Raw genomic sequence first — 20,864 nt, 5'->3', positions numbered from 1 at the left:
GGTGTTGTTTTTCTGCAGGACGACAGGGAGAAGGCAGAGGAGCTGGATTTATTTTTCTTCCACAGATTAACTTATATTATACTGTCATGACATAGTGACAGTTTTAACAAATATATAAAATAGAATATGTTTTATAAAAGTTATCTACTGTACTTTAAGGCAACATAATTTGTTATTAGATTAACAAATTATCGAGGGTTAAATAATAAATATTATGATTAAAACCTTCCTGAATTTGCTAGGAAGGTTTAATTTTTTTATTTTTTGAAAAAATAAAAAATCTTTACTTTGAATTGGAATTTTTTTTGCAAACTTTCAGAATCCAGGATCCTTTAGTAATCCTGGATTAACTACAATTGTTCTCTGCATCCCAGTTGCTGGATTTTCTTCAGTTTATGCCACCCCGTGTTAAGGATATTGGATCTTGGAGCTCTGTTGTCTAGCTTTTGCCAGCCTAGTTGAGCTTCTTACTAAAATGAAATGTTTTTTGTTTGTAGGTTTATGTTTCTGTGCGAATCGTAAATATTTGAGTTGACCGAAAGAGTGAGCGCAGGAATGTATGTTCACGATTAAACCAAGGGGATCGCAAACCTTAGGCCTTCGTGGTGATTGATGATTCGCCCTCCCATGTGGAGTTCCAGGTTTCAAGGACCCGTTGACAGCAGGCCTGAGGTGCCGGATGGCTGCAGTCCCGAGACCTTGTTTCATTCTGTTGATGTGTAGCTGCTCGACTTCCGGTTGTTGTGGCAACTCTGCCTCCCTTCTGTGTAGAATCTAATCTCTGTTCGTACTGTAACACGTGGACTTCATAAGGAAACCTGCTGGGAGATTGCTGCATCATAGCTTGTACTGAGTTATGAGTGCTAAAAAGTTCTCAGCGGTCAAGCATCCAGCGCCAACAGTGGATATGTAACACTTACCATGGTGTCCTGATTTATGACTAAAAAGCCTTGACCAGTGCTAACGCCTGGCAAAGTTGCACATGGACGTTTACTTAAGAGGCTGATGTTGCAAATATTACACATGATGGGTAGATTTTTAAAGCAGCAATTTGTACAAAACTTGCCAACACATTAACTTTTTTAATAATAAGCAACCTGCAATTGTTTGTCTTGCAATGACATAAATACAGCTGTTAGAAATATTAGATTTTCCAACTGGCCAATTATATTATTGATATTCATAAGGTTAATACCTAATACTATGATATTATGTGAAGTAGTCCAAGGATTAAGCAATTGCAATATCCAACCAGTAATCTTGCAATAACGGTTGTGATTTGATATATTGTGAGGCTCTAATATATCAATCTGAATTCACATAATGCTAGATCTTGGATTTGTGAGCAGTGCAGCAGCACAGCAAGATGCTATATATATATATATATATATATATATATATATATATATATATATATATATATATATATATATATATATATATATATAATTTTTTTTTTTTTTTTAAATCCCCTCCTCTGGTAGCAGAACAGCAGCTTTCTGTTGTGTCTGGTTGTTGTTGCAGTTCCTCCAAACATTTCCAGCAAAACAAAAAGGTAACTAAAATGTATGGATTTATATTTTTATTTTTTCAATCACCATACACAACTGACTGATTAGGAGATGGCTTTCTTTTTTCCATTTGGGCAATGTGTCTTTTTCCAGGTGTTATTTAGTCAATATATATATATATATTTTTTAACCTGAGTCAGATTATTGCTCATTTCTTTCAGTGAGCAGGAAGGAACTCACTGAAGTTGAGACATTTTATGTGACTGGCATGCTTCAACTTCAGACGTCTGTCCTGGCTTACACAGCAGTACGAAGGACAGAGATTCCCTTGTACAAACGATAGCATGAGCACCATTTTCCTTGCAACACACGGATTGTTCTCTCACTGGCTGTCCTTTAAGGTCTGTCTGTAGTTTTTTTGACTGGCAAAAGCCGTAGTGCCAGTCAGATACACACATCCTTGGTTATCAGCTCAGTATGATTAAATGATGACAAATACCTTTTAACTTTGGTGATTTTTTTTTTTTTTTGGGAAGAGGACATCTAATGTCCAAAGCATCTACAAACAGGAACACAGTATTAACAAAAGAAGCTCACTGCAAATAGTTTAGTGCCAGACTGCTCGTGTGTCTTTCTTGACAGTTCCCCTGGACATGTACTGGACATGTAACTGTTGTGTTACATGTCCAGTACTAAACCTTTTATTTAGTTCTAATAAAAAGGCTTTGGATTACAAATTGTCCTTGAATGTGGCATTCTCCATTTTTTATTTGACTGTTTTATTTTCCGTTACACTGATTTCATGGTTTGAGTTTTATAGTTTGCCTAAACAACAAAGCATTTACAGATCAAGTTATCTCGGTTAAATAAATTCTTTTATCGGCCACATGTATGCAGTTCCTGTCTGTAAGTGTCTCTTTGGGAGACCATTTTTTTTTTTTTTTTTTTTTTTTTTGCAATGAACAAAAATTGCTTCCAAACTGACAGAGTGAGGAGAAGTTTAAGATAACATCAAAATGAAGTCATTGAATTTTTTCTCCTAATTAGATAAATGTCCTTTCAAATTGGCCTTCAAGATTGCTAAATAAGAATGCTGCGGTAATACATCAACCTCTAAATAGATATTTTGACATGAATTATGTATTTGTAATTTAGATGTAGGAGTTTTGCAAGCCCTGGCCATATGATGTGCATTGGGAATCGATTACAGAGTTGATTTGGAGGCAAAGATTTCAGGGCTCAAACCCCCAAATCTGAGATGAGAAAGGTGAAGCTTATTACACCTGCAGAAGATCACTGCCCACCTCTTTGTCTCATCACTGTTCTTGTGTACAAATTGAAGTGCTTTATTTATTGTACTCTCCAGTGCTAATATGATGCTGTTCATGAAGAAAAAATAGAAACACTTAATCCGTAACTGAACAGGGACATTTTAAAAGTTTTTGTTACCTTAATCTGAGCAGAGGTTTGTTTTATTGAGCTGATTAGCTCATTATTTCTAATATTTTTTTTTTGAATGCTAGCTAAGGTAACGAGGTGTAGAAATTAGAATAAAAAGAGCAATGTTCAATTTGTGATTTCAAGGATTTGGAATGAAGAAGTTTTTCTTTTCTGTTTTTGTTTTGTGACTCATGATCTGCTTTGTATTAGTTCTAAGTCTTGGTCTTTTGACCACATTCCTTATGAAACATCTTGATATGCTCAGTCACACCCGCTTAAGTCATGTTCTCAACAACTTGGCAAAAATATAATTCAATGTACTCGATTATATTATTACTTTGAGTGTTTACTGCAGCTAGTTTTATAATGGTTGCTAAAATTATTTTATTGAATTTCACCACAACAACCATCTTGTTCTGTTTCAGCCAAGTTTCTTGTCAATATATAAAAAAAATCTGAATGTTATGTATTGCAATCCATCCCAATAATTAATCTTTTTGCTTTAAAACATATCAGATGCACATTCTCATTTAGTCTTAATGCACTCTGGGGAAAAAAAACAACAAACGTTTAAGTTCGTTGCAGTTGTAGCCTTTCACAGTTCCTCTTTACAGCTTAAAATAATTGAAAACAAGCTTCCTTGAAAGTGAGAAGTGAAATCAAATTTGCAAGTGGTTTAATTAGTTAGAAGGCCATGGACAACTTCTATAAAAAGAGTTACCAGGAAAACTCAAGGCTTGTCTGGATCAGCCAGTTTTCACATTTTCTTCTAAGCTTTGCAAAAAATGAAGGAATAAATCAAAAGTTCTGCTTACTTTCATTTAACCTGACTGACTGTTATTGTTTCTATGTTTTTATTTATACAAATTATTTATATTGTAGAAATTTGTTGTCCAGATTTATAATTCAATGAGAAATATGATGCGGGTAGACTTTCTATAGGAGTAGAGAGACTCAAATGACTTTGAGTCCATAGAAAGTCTCACCACACCACTTATAAATTGCAAATAAAATATTAGTCACAATATAGAATGAAAAATAAAATCATTGTTTACATGTTTGTTTTATTTTGTCGTCAGTGCTTTTGTTTTTTCTGACAAGAACTTCAAAACAAAAAAAAGTCAAAACCGCTAACTGTGCTCAAGTCTGAAGTATATGAACAAAGTCAAATCATTTTTAAATATCAAAAGATAATCACCGACTAATGCTAAAGTACTAAACACTTACATTAATGTGACACTTATGTTTACAGAAGCATCTTTTCAGTGACATCTTTTCTCCCTGTGAGAAAAGTCATATACAGTAACTGGGTAGTTTTCATCTGTACCTGTTTGACAGATATTTGTCCGTTCCTGCAGGATCAGGAGAAGGATGTGGGAAGATCATTCAGCGGTTTCCAAAGAAAGACTGGGAAGGAACTGCCTTTCCTCAAGGGGTGGAGATGGTGAGTTTTAACAGCTTTAATAGCTACTCAAACTATTTGAGTAACTATTAAATAGTTACTCTTATATTGTCTTGCTTCAAGTTGAGACAGTGAGACTAAAACACTGTCTCAGTGATTTTAGTTACTCAAAATCACTGAGACAGTGACTAAAAAGTGTTTGGGATGAAAAAAGTCATTAATTGTTCCTTTGGAAAGGTTCAATATTAAATTATTGGCCATGAAATGCTAAGAATACACCACAGTCCTACATCTCTCTGTGTGGTTCAAAGTAAAAGAATGACATTTGATACATTTGCCCTTTGGCGCTTGAGCTGTAGACATTGGCATTTCATGTTATAGTTACAGTCATCATTGTTTTTCTGAATTTGGTTTTCTTCTCACCTCATGCTCATTAATCAAGGACAGTTTACTCACATTCACGTTTCACTTTATACCCAACTTATCTGGTATTTTTCCATCTTCCTCTGCGACACAACGAACAGAATTACTTGCCCGTTTTAGTTTGGCCTCCTCATCTGACTGGAGACTCCATGGGGTCTTTGACAGGAGGTCTGTTATCCTTACATGGACAATCCAATAGATATAGAAAATATTTTCTTATCAGGGATGGGAAAAACTGTCAGTCCCAGGAGGAACATTCACAGTTGACAGGATCACACAGCCCAGGACAGTAGCGCCTGTCTTATATCTGTTTTTGTTCGTTTAAACTTAGCACTACTGATAAGCTCTTAATGACTAAGCAAACTGGTTTGGGACTCAGCGAGGAAAGTGAAAGTGGGGAAACAAAATGTTTTACATTCCAATATTGATCATCCATACAGTTTCAATTTTTGCACACTCTGTACAACTTGGCCAGTGAATGAATATTATTTTTCTTGTGCTTCTTTTGGTTGTTTAAAGGCAACTGTTGCTATAAAATGATTGTCAGTATTCAAGTTTCACATTTGTAAGGTCTGACAGCAATGTGTAACATATGCGTGAATTTCTTTGGAGAGAGAAAATATCAAAATTGAAAGTATGATAAGAACAACGTATGGTGCATCATGCTAGCTAGCTACACTAAAAGCTAGTAAACCAAAGCAGCTAGCTTTAAAGACATGAAAGGCATGAAGATTGACAACACCTGTCTTTCTGCTTGGCAGCAATCTACTCATAAATCTTCTTAGTAGCAAGGAAACGCACAAAATAAGTAGATGTGATGACGGGCAACCATTGAAATGGGGGACGCCTGAAGGTGCAGGCAGTTCTGTGCTGTTAAGTTTTACTATGTAACTTTAGCTAATTTTTCATATTCTATGGTTGTTCATTGTGATAAACAGCTTTCATCTCAATTCATCATTATTTTTTTTGGTTTTCTTATATTGTTTTGCTTCAAGTTGAAGAGACGGGCAGTAATATCAAGCCGTCATTTCCCAACATAAGAGATTTATGCGCTGCTTGGCTCAACCATTTATTCAAATTCCCACTATTCACACTTCCATAATTTAAGGAAACTGTGGTATCCATGGTTTTGCAACAACACCCTCTTGGCCCCACCCACTCCAGCTCCCCCCCCAAAAAAAACAAAATGGATGTTTGCTGGTATTTTTAGCACATAAAAGGAAAAACACAGCAGGGGGTTCTTATGGCTTTGCAGAATTTCACAGCTGTGTCTGGGGGGGAAAAAAAGGAAACTCTTTATGTGTGGTTTATTGTCGTGATTTGGGGAACATGCCGTTCATGTTTAGATCATGTTGACACAGTTGTAGCTTTAGCTACATTATAGATTCTTTCACTCTGTAGACATGAGTAAAAAAAAAACACTATATATTGTTTATACAGCAGTATTTATGAGACAGTTCAAAACAAATGAAGCTGTTATTCTGCCACAAATATTCACTTAGTGTCTGGGTGGCTAAGTGTCATGCAGGCATCTTCCAGTACAAGCCACTTCAGTCTGTTGGTGGCCATTAGGAATGTGTCTTGTTTTGTGCCGCTGCTTAGAGATGGACCGTGATGTATTGCACCACAATCAAAGCAGACGGACATTAATTGTGACAAGGACATTGTAAAATTTGGAAGTAAAAAAAAAAGTTCTCTGCTGTTATTTTGGGCACTGGATGTCTTTGCGATGTGGTTGGAACTCATTTGTTTTCTTTAATGAATTTGAGGGATGAATCAGGATGGCGCCACTCGCTCAGCATCATCCCTCAAGTATCTTGTCATGGTTTTCCTCTAAATATAGACACCCTGCAACAAGTTTAGCTGAATCTATTAGTCTAGTGTTTCCAGATGTCATCCGGGGCTGTTGCATACCACTGGAAATTGTTGTGATGCTAAATTGAGAATAGTTTCCCTCAATGCAGGGCGGATCTCTTTAGCATTTTTCATTAAATATCATTTGCTTCTGACATGCATTATGTTTTTAAGAATATTTTAGGGTTTTGCAAAACATGCTGGTGATTATTTTGTTAAATAGACTTGAAGAAACTGCAACAAAAAGGACAAGAAGGAGGAGGCTTTTCTAGAAATGTTCTTTCCGGCTACGTGTTTTGTGACAAAATTTGGTTTAAAGCCAAATTACTGAAATTCCTTCTTTGAAGCTTTAATGATGATACACCATGGTGTTTAACAGACCCACTTAGCAATTAGCATTTTGGCTCTGTTTTGAGCTGGTATGTAAGCCATTATTATTTGCAGATTTTCTCCACTCCATGAAAAAGAAAATTACTTTTTTTTTTTTTAAAACACATCTGTAGACAACAGCGGATCAAGCTGAGCACGAAAAGCATTTTGTGGTCACAACAGGCCCCCAGCAAACTAAATAGCCACAGATGAGGAATGCACCAAGAAAAAGCGTTTACAACTTGTGCTCGGAAAAATGTGTTTCTAATCTGTACAGGCAAGTGATGGTGATAGGAACCAGCTCAAATCCTCATCTGTTGTGGATGAGCCAGGTCTGTGGACGGGGGTCAGTGCTGTGTGCACCTAGTAAATTTCCATCGCTTCACCCTCTAGCATCGATGCAGGGGTGCTAGGTTTACTGTAAATGGTCAAGGGTTCACAGGGGGTCCTTGGATGAGGTTTTTAATGTGTAAATTCCACTGAACTAAATGATAATGGTTTAATGAGAAGTTTTAGTGGTTGCCAGCTGCTATTTTGCGATTCATTTTTATTTCTGAAACATTTTTATGAGTTTTAGGCATCATTATGTGGCAGAAAAAGCATCTGAACACGCTTTTCTGATGTAATTAAGACTATTAAGATTAAATATGAATGAACAATTTTGGCTAACCATATAATTTTTTTCTATTTCTTTTAACTTTGATACTTGGATCATTTTTCTTTTGACGCATTTTACAAAATCCAGTTTTATTAGATGCAATGGTTCTAAACTTCCCTTAGCTCGGTCGAGTTCAGAATCGACATATTGTTACAACACACATCCTCAGCTGCAGCTGTTATTTATCATTTGTGTACAAATTAAGGTCAATGGTTAGATAAAATAAATTATGAAATGTTTTTAGTTGTTCTTGTCTCTTTGTGTGGGGTTAGTTTGACACCGGTGTGTTGTACAGGGTGTGAAGAAAATACTGTTTAGATCTAAAATCTTCAGTGGTGAAAACAAATATGATGTTGATTGAAGATGACTTTATTGCGCCACTGCAGTCTGTCTTTCTTCCTGTTTGTAACTGTAGTTCAACATGTGCCATGGTTAATTTATTCTCAGTGGTGATAAGTAAGAGCTCTTCTTAGCAGAAAACATGGTAGGTTTGGTATGGAAGATGTGGCTTGTGAAACCTCCGTTTCCCTTTATAAAATCTCTCAAAGTATTTGCATTGTTTTTTGTTTAACCTCGAGATAAGCATAAAAACATCAATATATATACTTATCAAAACTATGCAAAACTGATTCAGTTATTCTTTAAAGTGTCATATGGATTTGTGAAACCTATTTGTGGGGAAAAGAAGACGTGCACTTTTCTAATAAATATATATTTAGCTAACCAAAGTTTTAGTCTTGTCTCATTCTGGTAAACCCAAGGAACAGACCCCCCCCACCCCCCCACCCCTGACACCCACCACTAGAGCCACCACTGAGTTGAAAAACCAGTAGATCACGTAGGTCCTGATCATTAATGCCACAGGTCCTGTTGCATAACAAAGCAGAGGTCATATTTGTTGGTTTCACAGGGAGCAGTTTTCTTGGAAATAAACAATGTGTGCTTGCTAAGAAAATCATCCATATTTAATGATGTGGAAAGTTTTAAACGTCTTGGTTAAAATGTTAAGCGTTATATTCTGCTCTTTCACTGGTTTGGTATCTTGCAAATGTTCACACTTGGTCAGACTTGGTGTCTTTAGTTTGCTGTTTGGGTTTACCACCAGATGGCTTTGAGCAAATGAAGCAAATACACAAATTACATTTGCCACATATTCGGCAAAGAATCCCTGGAATTACTTTTAATTATTCTGTTTATTTGCTTGGTTTGCTTGTTTAATTGCGGGCACTATTTGTTTAATGGATGACGTATGTGAATGTTTACAACATCGGTTTCCTGTAGACAACATATTTGTATCGTATTTAGAACCAGGCTAATTTTGTTGTGGTGTTTTGGATCATTGTCCTGTTGATGACCCAGTTTCAAACAAGCTTCAGCTGTGGGACAGCTGGCCACATTTGTCTCACAAATACTTTGGTATGCGGAGAATATCATGAGTTCAGTCAGTGACGGCAAGGTACTTTTCTTTCCGTAGCCAAAATCATCAGTCCTCCTCCACCATGCTTGCTCCAAACATGAGGCTGTGCAGCAAGGCCAAATATCTTCTCTATCACCTAAGAAAGATGAGACTTACTCCTGGCATCACATCTAAAAGTCATTATGTGTTCAGTCTTGTTCTAACTGAACTGTCATAAGTAGCTTGATAGCGAAAAGCTGACCAGTTGGCTAGAGATCGGAACTGGATTTTTTTCTATATTAGCTCAAAAACCAAGTAAGGGTTAAGAAAACAGCCTTTGATGAATGAAGAATAACATTGTAATTCCTTTATTTTTCCTGATGGATTAAAAAGACAATATATTTATTCACATTAAAGAAAATTAATGTCGACTACAGCTCATTAATTTTTTAAAGGGCTATAGCCCTAAGGAAGGAAGAAAACAATGGACTTCAGATCAGTAAACTGCAAACTTGCTGGTGGTCACGTCTACAAAGGTTGTAGTATTTTTCCACAACTTTTCTGACAGTCATGGAAACTTCCTTATTGCTGTGACTGACTGGGTAGCTGTAAAACATTCAGCCTGTAATCTGACAGTCGCTACATTCGTAGTTGCTTCATTTGTGAGGCAAATCCATTATCGTCTAGAAATGTTTTTGAGTCACTGAAGTAAAAAGCATCTGATTTGTCAGGTTTGCTTTGGCAGGTCCTTGGTCTGGCCTGCAAATTCAGTTGTTACAACTTTCCTGGCAACTTCACCTATATCAAATTTGACTGTGCTTGTAAAATGGTAGAAGGACAAATGTAATATTTGACAGAAACTGTGATTTGCATGCGTGCGTTTGTTTTAGTTAGAACAAATTCTTGATCAAAAATCCTTTTTCAATAGTTTCCCAACTCTGGTCGCCGAGGTTCACTGCTCTACATGTTCTAAGTGTTTTCTTGCTTCATCATTGTAACTGATGCAGGATTAACGGGCTTAATCTGCCTGAGTCATCTGAATCAGGTGTGTTAAAGCAGGGAAGCATCTAAAACATGCAGGGCAGTTTGGAAAATGCTGAATTAGCACACTGTACATTAAAACAGATACTAAACTAATGTTATTCTAATACAGGATTGAATGCTTATTGGTTTTCCTGAAACTGTTGGTACCTAAACTCAGAATCCTCATCTGCAAATTTTTTTTTTGTTATTCCCTGCTGACAGCTGCATGTTGAGGTAACAGTGAATACTCTGAAGCACAAATTAAGTTAATATACTTTTACCTCCATCGAAGCTGTGCAGTTGGGTAACATGCATGATATGACTGTTTGGATTTCTCAACACAGAATAAACAGTTCCTGACTATTTTAAGGTGACTATTGTTAATTAATTACTACATTTACTGTTTTATTGCTAGTATAATTTGAACAAAAAACAACTATTGATTAAAATTGAAGGTATTACGCTTTTGTGAAACATGTTTGTTTAAAACGGATTAAAAAAAGAATCAACAGCAATCATGAGCTTCCAACATGATTATCTAAGACCACATAAACAGAATGTAATTTTAATGTATTTTCCCAGCATCACATTTTTGTATCTTTGAAACGCATAGATTACACGTCTGCACACAATCAGTTGGAAAACCAAGCTCAAATAGAGGAAACCTCCTTAGATCAGCCTCATGCTGACCACATGGCATGACCACAGAATGACATTTTAGTTCAGGAAGATCATTAAGGAGAAAGTCTATTTCAAGGCCTCTAATTGAAATGAGCATCGGCATACGTTGAAAATGATAGGTTCCTGTGAAAGCTTGGCTTACCATTGGATTTGTGGATTTGGGTGAAGACAGATGCCTTGAAAGCTACACCCGAGAGGTCAGACACATTCCTAAGTGCTGCAGAGTTCAGTGTTAAACATGAAGGTCAGCCCATTACATGTACCCTGCAGACAACGTTCAGTCAACAGACTCATTCCTGCTGTCTCCACTCAAGTCGTAATTCCCGGCAGAAAAACAAAATGTCTCCAGAGATATATGCTCGTCGTATCGGTCCCGTTTGATCACATGTCAAAGACCGAGGCAGAGTGTAAGGAAATAAGATCCCTGCCTCCGCTGGAAGTTCAAGAGGAAAACCTTATTTTTTCCGCACCTCAAAGACAAGCAGGGAAAGTGTTTTTTACAAGTACTGGAATGAGGTGAAGGTGACAACCAATCAATCTCAAGACAGTTTACGCCAAGTTATAAGATGATTAATTCTCACCTTTTAGCAGTTTCCTGTTGATTGATATTGTAGTATGTTCCTTCATTAAAATTTTGAATATATGTTTTCTTTGTTCTTTTGAAAAAAAAATGATTTCATCTTCACCTCTTAGGGGAGTTTTTTGTAGAGCTCTTAATATGCTTACTGTCTCGTGACGGTCTTGTTGCGTGTGTGCTCACTGCATACAAATGAGGTAAACACAGAGGTCAAATTCCTGTGTGCCTAAGGAGACACTCACAAATGAATGATTGCTTTTTTTGTGTGTCCAGGCAACAATCTGTTATAAATTGTGCATCTTGACCTACTTACCGGTTCTGTCCACATTTTATGATTACCAAAAATCCCTGCGGGGGTCAAATATTTTCTAAAATCACCAATGTTGGCTGTTTCAAACCAAGATGGTGTCTAACATATTCCCTTCCAGTTGTTGAACGCTGTCCACTTTTGACTTGTTTCCATCCTTTAAAGGTGGTATCAGAGTGTATGACAATGAACAACAATCACCTAAGCGTCAGACTTAACAGTAGCTGAGCGATGGCCCGGTTATGTAGCACATGCACTGATTTTGTCATTCTTATTGTTAAGGTCTCTAATATTTAAAAATCTTGAGCTGGTGATAACATTGAAATATTTACCAATAATAACATCAGGACATATGCCTATTGTCTTCTTTCCTCTCCCTCTCAACTGTGCTTCCAGGTGAGAAGTGACCTTTAACATTTAGGGCGACGTCGTTAGTGTCAGGTGTGAACATCTGCTGCCGTGAGACTCTGTCCAGCTGGCTGAATATTACATTAGCAGGGAAAATGCAGGTTCATAACACCTGGAATACATCAGCCAACAATTACTGGGCTGCACACAATCCTTTTTGGTGTGACTGTTGCTCACGCTGATAATGTGATTATGATATGTTTGGACATATTGTACACCCCTAATTTGAAACCTTGATTAAAAACTGTTGGATTTATCAATCTGTGTGTTGAGAACATACAATTGTTTATCAAGATCCTCAATCTACGTATCAAAATCAAAGGAGCAATAAATTATTGTCATAAGTTACTCTAACTATCAGAAGATCAGTTACTGAACTAGGTATCATACAGATGACATATTTATACAGAACAACTATACATTATAAATAACTATTTACCTTTCGAGTTCTTTCTGTTGGAGCTACTGGTTCAATTTTTTCACCTCTTTCCTGAAAAAAAGAAAACTTAAGGCTTTTGTTTTTTTCTCAGTGTCCAGATACTGAGGGAATGTTACATGAAACAAAATTGATTTTTTCAACATATATTAAAATAATTATTTTCTAGTTACTAAAGAAATGAAAGATGGGCCTCGTTACCATTGGATCATTGTAATCAAATTAAGATTTAATTGAATATTTTCCCCCAGCTATATATTTTTTAGAGAAATACCTGCTAAATAATTTACTGAACAACAAAGACTAATATCTAATAAAGGAATTACATCATATTGTTCATTATCAGACAAGAGGCCTTTCAGTTTTCAGGTAGTAGAAAATTACTTGAAATAAGCAGAAGAAAAGTACTTGGAAATACAATCATAACATAAACCCAGGAGAATGTAATACAGATCTGGTTAATATTATGGTCGATTTTAATAAATCTAAAATTAACAGAAGATGTGATATATTCCTCCTTGCAGGAATCTTATGGAATTTCTACTCTACATTAAATAAAAATGGAAAGAAGATATCCGTGCATCTGCAGACAGATGTGCAATTATTACCTTAAGTGTGCTAGTGAGTTTATTTATATTAGTTGGTTTGTTTTATTTTTGTTTTGAATATCAAAATTAATAAAGGCATAAAAAAGGATAGAAACTTTGTGACAAACTATGCCTTGGCTTTCATGTCTGTGCATTCAATAGGACCGTTGCCTTGCAGCATAAAGGACCGTCGCCCACCCCAGGGGACTTTCTGCAGTTGCATATTCTCTTTATACGTGTGTTGGGTTCTCTCTGTGTTCTCTGACTGCCTCCCACAGACCAAAATGTGCAATAATTAGGAGTCAGTATGTGCATGCGTAGTTCTTGTAATGCAGTGTGATTGTGGCCTATTAGGAGCCTAACGCACCTGTCTTCCACAGACCTCCTCCATGTCCTTGTAAGAATAAATGGGTGTAGACAGTGGTTGAATGGATTCCAATCCTTGTCATAAGATGCATTGAAAATAGGGGGTGGGGGGGGGATTATTTTCAAGATACTCATGTTTGATTATGGAGTTATTTTGGCTTTTAGAAGTTCCGTTTTTTTTCTCTCCTTTTCCAGCTTTCACCTCCTTTTCCCACAAACCCTAAGATTGTTTGTGATACTGAAGAGGAGTGATGTTTCCTCTGTATTGTGTTCATCAGATTTATTGTTGGTTAAACTGCTAGACACTTGATAAGCTTCATGCTTACTTTCCAGGCATTCTCAAACAAAGTTATGCCATCTATACCCTTAGATGACATATGATAATTTATCAATTTATTATAACCTCCTCTGCTTGTCTTGAGAACTTCATAAACATTGTAGACACAATAAAAAAAGCACAGTTGGAATTGCTGTAAAAACTGTTTACAACACAACAGTTGTAACGTTGACGTTAGAAACGCTGTAAGCCCATCTTGTGTGTTCAGTCGTAAGGTTTTTGCGGAGTCGAGTTTGAGCTCCAGGTCGTTCTGATGTTGGAACATGACCTGATTTGACCAACTTGTAAATATTTGAGTCATCTCGCATTTGTGACATCTCTCCTGCCGAGAATGTTGACTTCTTGAACTTTTTTCTGCTCCCGCAAATCCCCGCTGTAATGAGGAACGTTGCTCCCACTTCCAGGAAGGATGCTAGAGCTATTTAGAAAATTTGTGACCTGCTGGTTTATTGTGTAGATAAGTGCCTAAGTAGCAATTTAAGGAATTAATACTGTGAAAAATACTCGAAGACCTTACTCCAGAACTTGGAGTTTTATGTTTGACTCACTGGGATTGAAAGAACACCAGCATTAATGCCGCAAGGAATCGCTTTTCTAGCTTTGTTCTCGTAGTAATTTAAATTAGCGAATCATGACCAAGCTTTAATGGATCATTCATAATCAGCAGCCGGACTTAATCAGGCTTTAGACTCTGTGCCAAGCCACGGGCTGGTGAAAGAATGCAGTCTAATTGTTTCTCTTTATAGACCGGCTCAACTGACCATAAGTCGACATGTCACAGAACACGTCGGTCCCACCGCGTTTGCAAAACCGAGGAAAAAAAAACCTAAACATTACATTCCACAAAGAACGAAACCATTCCACACAGGGAGAGAATGGGATGATGTGTTTGTCAGGAAGATCCACAGATGAGTAATCAAGGGTTTATGTGCCAGCAGAGCTAAACACATCAGGGAACAAAGCTGGAGCTGTCGAGCCGGCAGGAATTTCCAGGCTGAAAAGCGCTGCTCCTGATCAGGAAATGGGGAATACACACAGGATGAGATTTAGCTGGGGAACATTAGACAACGAACACAAACCGAATGTCTCTTCAGACATGGGCTGGTTTCCATTAATCAGACAACAGTCGGATAAATCGGTATGGTGTCCAGAGGGGGTCCTTTTTTGGAAAAATAGTCCGACTCTGTTTGACCGAGTAATGTATGAGATAGATGACAGTCAGTATGGCACAGATGTAACCTGAAGCAGCCACAATAATAGAAAAAATGTTTAGTTTTAGTTTAGGGGAGTTGAGCAGATTGCACACAGACATTTTTATTTCATGTCTATCCCAATTTCAGTCTCAATCAAATATATGATCACATTTACCATACTCAATCTGCTTCAGACAGCATTGTGTTTAATCCTGCGCTGAAAATGGAGAACTCCTACACAGCCTTGTTAACTCCTTCAGTTTCATGTCTTATTTTATCACACAAAATGAGTTGGAGAGCTGTTTGGTCTAATGTTTTTAGTGTGTCTGGCATCTCCTCATCTGCTTTACATCCTTCGCTGAATGAAATCTCCAGATCTGCAGGGTATGTCGGAATGCTTTTGATCAGATGAGCAAGTAGGTCCAGTTAGCAGAGAACTGGACAAACATCAAAACTCACATCTGTATTGAAGCCTGGTTGTGGTCACATTATATTAAATGCCTGTAGGTGGTGGCAACCTGTTTGTACAGCTCAGATAACGCTGTGTCAGATAGCTTCTCTTTTATTCTTGTTTTGGTTCTCCTGCAGAAACTTCTCTCTGTGCCAGAGGTTTTTTTTTTCTATGGTCTGTGCTTTGATTTTAATTCATAGCTTCTGATTCAGATTTTTAGGGGATAGAAAGAATTGCTTTTTTTTTGGCTATAGATAGAAAACCAGCATCAGTCTGGTGCTGTGATTAAAGCTTAAGTTCAGCTTGCACAGTGAACAAGTGTTCAGTGAAGCTCTGTCACAATCAAGTGCTTTAATTACAGATACAGCAGTGCACTTTTTTTTTTTGAAAAATTACATTTTATGACACTGTTGTGCTGTTCAAAAGTATTACAGTATGGCTAATGCAATAGAGATTAAACATCATTTACAGTGCTCCGTTAAAAAAAACCAGTGCCTTTGACCTTTTTTATCACTATTTTACATCATTTAATAAATACACATCAAGACTGAAACATGTTTACATGCCGTGTGCCCAAATTTTTAGCTGCAACACCTCATCATTTTTAAATCCTCAGAGGTAAATAAGGAAGAGGTTATATAATGCGACCCTAGAACTGTTTTTTAATTATTCATTGAACTTCTTTTAAGCTGGTGTATGCTGGGTTTGTTATTGGAAATGTCAAATGGAAAATACTGAGATGTTGGGCATTTGCAGGTGCTAACAGAAAAAATAAATTGTTGCAGTAAAATATTAAGCTGGTGTTATTCATTTATATTTGAGTCCTGTTAGTGAGGGTGATGAAGACTTTGAATCACCATTCAACGTCTTCATCACCCTTCATCTGAGTTTTAAGGCAGAATAAAGCATTGAGATTCTTCTTCTTTCTATATTTTTTACAGTGCTTAAGGAGTACAGCTCATTTACTTGTTAGCTGCTCCAGTTATTCTGTAGTAGCTATTAAGACTGAAGCTACATCGAGATGTCAGATGGTAAACAGAGATTTAGGCTGATGAAAATGATTTCTCAAGAAAGTATTTATTACCTAGTCAAAATAGATTTCATCTCTTTCAGTATTGAAACTCAAACTTTTAAACTTCAGGAAAGTGGGTGTGTAGCCATCAGCCAATTGCATCTCAAGGGCGTGAAGAAGACAAAAAGTGGTGATTCGTTCAAATTGCCTACTCCTCTCTTGCCCTCCGTCTCTCTGAAATCACGCACACACACACCCACCCACCCACGCACGCACACACACACACACACACGCACACACCCACGCACGCACGCACGCACGCACGCACGCACGCACGCACGCACGTACGCACGCCCACGCACACACACGCCCGCCCGCGCGCACGCACGCACGCACGCACTCACGCACGCACGCACACACACACACACATGCACTCATGCACACACACAAACTTTGATCCAGCTGTCCGAAAAAGGAGTTTTAACGCAACCAGTAGTACCTGGGTATAACTTTAACAAGAATACATTTTAAGTAGTAAGCTTATACTTTCTTCAGTCAGCACCTATAAAACATTTTAATTTGCAAGAAAGTTTTGCAATTTCAGTGGATTATTGCAGTATAATCATTAGAATCTAAGCAAATGCAGCATTATAGCTGGATTCTCATGATTTCATATATATATATGGTCTTTTAAAAAAATAGACACTATAAATTGGAATTAGAATTATTATGTGGGATATTGCGTAAATGAAAACAAAATGTAAAATGTGGCACAATACAACATTTTTTCCTGTAAATATATTGTGCATAAGACTCGTGAAAGCTCATCTGTGTTCTTTTCAGATTCACATTTACTTCTCGTACTACATTATCGGGTTTCCAGAAAAGGACCAAACCCTGTAGCGGTTCAGACTGAGTTTATCGAAGGCAGAAGTGAGACCAAGAGTTGTAGTGAGCTTTGTAACTTGGCCAGAGTCCCCAGAAGGTGGTGGAGGAAGCACCTGTTCTGCAGCCATTATCTTACCGCACTCTGAAGGACTCAGCAGCCTGACACATGACAGCCATTGTACTGATATACAAGCTCAGGATGAAGCTGTTTACCCGGCTCTTTCATGCATCAGTCCGTGTGCTCGGAAATGTGGTTTGATGTTTTGTGTTTGCTCTTTGTAGACAAAACAAAACAACAGCAACTATTTGGAGGGGCGGGGGGAGAGAGAGAGAGAAAAAAATGTCTGTTTATTTATTAGTTATGTGAAATCAGAGAATTAATCTGAATGTCAAAAACACTGTCGTCTTGAAAGAAAACAAAACCCTAAACATAACCCGTGTTGATCCTGTCTGGAAGAAACATTAATAAACACCCCCAGCTGGCCACAGATGTTGCCCTGAGGCCATGCTGAGTTTTAAGGCAGAATAAAGCATTGAGGTTCTTCTTCTTGCTGTATTTTTTTTTATGGTGCTTTATTTACTTGTTATGTTATCTTCAGTAAGTCCAAGTTCTCTTAAAGGTCAAGTGCACATCTGTAGGTTGTTGAGGTGTGAAAGCCAGATGGGATCCTGCAGAGGTTTTGTGGGAAGTGTCGCATTTAATGTTAGTGAATGAAATCTAACAGAAACAAACTCTGTGCAAGTAAGATGTTTCTCCTCTTAGATGGAAAAAAAAAAGACCAGGAACACATTCTTCTCTTTAAAATGTTTGTGTTTAGATTCAAGTTGAAACTATGTACCACAGAAATGTTAGCATCTTTCAGCACAGTTGTCAGAAATGTGAAAAAAGGAAAAAGTTATTGTGGTTTGATAATGTTTGTTTGTGCTTAGCACTTTCACAATCGTGTTAAAGTGGAGGTACTATTGTTGAATATTGCAATAGCATTATTGGTTAAAAGTAACCTTGTTTTTATGTCCCTCTCTCTTCTTTGTAATCACCATTTTCTGGGTGGTGCGTATCAAGGTCCAATATTAGATTCTAGGTCCATTGAGAACATCCAATTAGCCCAGTATATTATGGGTTTAAAGAGTTTGAATACCGTGGAGTTGAAATGTGCCATTATTTGCAATATTGAAAACACTGATATTGCAATGTTCAGTTCAATTAAATAAATTGTGCTGCTCTAATTGACAATAATCACTCATTATATCTTGCTGGTTGCCAACCTTCCTTTTCATGTTATGTTATATTAATCGGTCTCCAAAATTCTCCATTAAGTTTGTCAATGCCAGTGTAATATAATTGACCATAAATATTACTCTAACTACTATTTACTCAATCAACTGAACTAACTTGAACTAACTAGAACCTTCTATTAGACTTTAGGTTAATCAATTGTTGTTGTTTGAAATACAAGCCGCTTGTGTTGTGCTCTGGTTGTGGGGGAAAAAAACTGCCACAAAGAACGATGTGGTCAGGACTAAGAATAAAATTAGCAAAAACTTTAAATATTGGTCATTACCTTTTAAATGTTTTAATGATATATTTACATTTTTACATGCTGTTTGATATGTACTAAGTCTAAACTAAGGGGCTTGGGAACGTGTGATGTGCAGATGGCTAAAGGTTTTGTAGCAGTAAAATACAAAACTTTATATTCTACCTGCAACTTTATACGAATGAGACTCGGAAAGCATCTAGTTCACTATGATAGCTATTCACAAGAGCACTATCTTCGAACGGTATATTTGAGCAGATTATTAGAAACTTATCAAAGCAGGTATGAAATGTCCTTATGATGAGTACAAATTGATGCATGTTTGCTCAGAAACAACCCATGGAGGATGGCTCATACTAACCATGCTTCCACTTCAGCTACAAAAAGGTAAAAATGCCAGAGGCACAATAAGGAGCAGCACCCAGAGCAGGATCTGTATGATGTTGACAGAGTCTGATGATGATTAATGTTGTAATAAAAAAGGTCTCTGATTCCACGGATCACCACGTTACACCTTTTTATCTGAATGGGTGAGCTTACATCTGTTCTGTTGCATTGGTTTTGGAAGTCATCCTAGCATTAGTAGATTTTATTATACAGTAATAAATTTAATACATTCAACTGGTCTTGATATCAATCCTTCCCTTCATATCCATAAATAATCAATTTGGAAAAAATTCCTGGACTTTTCTTGGATTACTAAAGGGAATTTTCTGCTCTTGTTTATATTTCACCAAAGTTTTTTTTTTTTTTTTGCCCTAAACTATTATTCAACTCATTAAGATTTGGATGACGTGTTGTTGTGCTAACCTACTTTAAAAAAAAATAAATGCTGAAATACTTTGCTGCGTTTAAGGGTTGGGACCCCTGGATGGTTTTTAGATAGAATGGATCGGTTTAACTGTGATTTATTTCAGCAGAGGAATGCCGAATCCCCTGAAGGATTCATTTTATTTCCCTTTGTCTAGAAGTTTCATGTGGTAAAGTTGCTGCATGTTTTTAATTTATGTTTTTTTTTTTTTTTTTGGATAAAGTATTTGCCCTGAAGTGCGCTAACTCTGTTTTAAGGTATGTTTGTGAGCAGCAGGGTTAATGGGAGTTAAAGCAAACTTTTCCAGATGAGTTTATTGGTGGACTGTATGACTAAGAAATTAGCCTCTTATGTAGTTGGTTCTTTTTCTGGTGTTGTATTTCCTAAACATGGTACTTATGGCACTGAAAATGTAGCTTTATAGTTCTGGACTAGATTACGTTTTTTTTCTTTTGTTTTTTTGTTTTATATTGATTGTCCTTGATTGCAGTCATCTAAAAATAACCATAAAATGAACCATATGTGCTGAGTGTTGCATAACATAGCTACAAAAATCCTCAAAAGTTTTGGTGACAGTCATGAAGCAGAGGTTTGGAACCAGAACCCCAGAGCTTTGTGTAATAAATCCAAAGCTGTGGCTCAACGGATGAAACCTCTGCAGCCACTGAATAGTACTTGAATAGCAGTGTTATTATGGTCATGTTGTTGACAGTTTGGTTTCTTGTTATCATTGTGCTGACCTTGACCGAAGAAGCCAAGTTTGAGGGAAACAAGCGTGTGCTTGCTTGTTCACCAAGCCACCCAGCTCAAGTAGAAATCTCTTCTTGTTTTGTAAGCTGCTCATCCTGCAGAGCTGATAAAGCCGGAGCTCCGGCCAGGCAGCACGCCATTGACCTTTTCACCCCCTCTCTGTCCCTCTCGCACCCGACACTTTGCATTGCACTTTCCATCATTGTGTTGTCTTCCTGCCATGAGCCTTTTCAATATGAATGAGGAAAGAACGAGGTAGAGGGAGGATGATCATGGAAAGACATGTTGTTGCATCTGCTACGTTTTCGTCAAGACATTGTCCTGAAAGTCGATCTGAATATTAGGCTCTGTCACAGTGTTATTCTCAAACTTTGTCACCCTTTGTTATTGCTTTTGTGTAAAAAAAAAAAAAAAAAAAAAATTGCTCCTTGATTTGTGATTGCATG

At 37.1% G+C, this 20,864-nt stretch overlaps 1 protein-coding gene across 2 annotated transcripts in view; it reads left to right on the top strand.

Moving 5' to 3' along the window:
• sbf2 (SET binding factor 2) overlaps positions 1–20,864 on the top strand; it is a 98,716-nt gene that overhangs the window by 9,389 nt on the left and 68,463 nt on the right. For both annotated transcript variants that reach the window (XM_088004286.1, XM_014997183.2), the window contains exon 2: positions 4,310–4,395. In XM_088004286.1, the coding sequence (XP_087860412.1) occupies positions 4,310–4,395 (86 nt within the window). The remainder of the gene's footprint in view (positions 1–4,309; positions 4,396–20,864) is intronic.

The sequence above is a fragment of the Poecilia mexicana genome, unplaced genomic scaffold (genome assembly GCF_051168715.1).
Source record: "Poecilia mexicana isolate PSO_F unplaced genomic scaffold, ASM5116871v1 scaffold_3, whole genome shotgun sequence".
NCBI lineage: Eukaryota > Metazoa > Chordata > Actinopteri > Cyprinodontiformes > Poeciliidae > Poecilia > Poecilia mexicana.
This window is presented reverse-complemented; position numbering and strand designations above follow the sequence as displayed.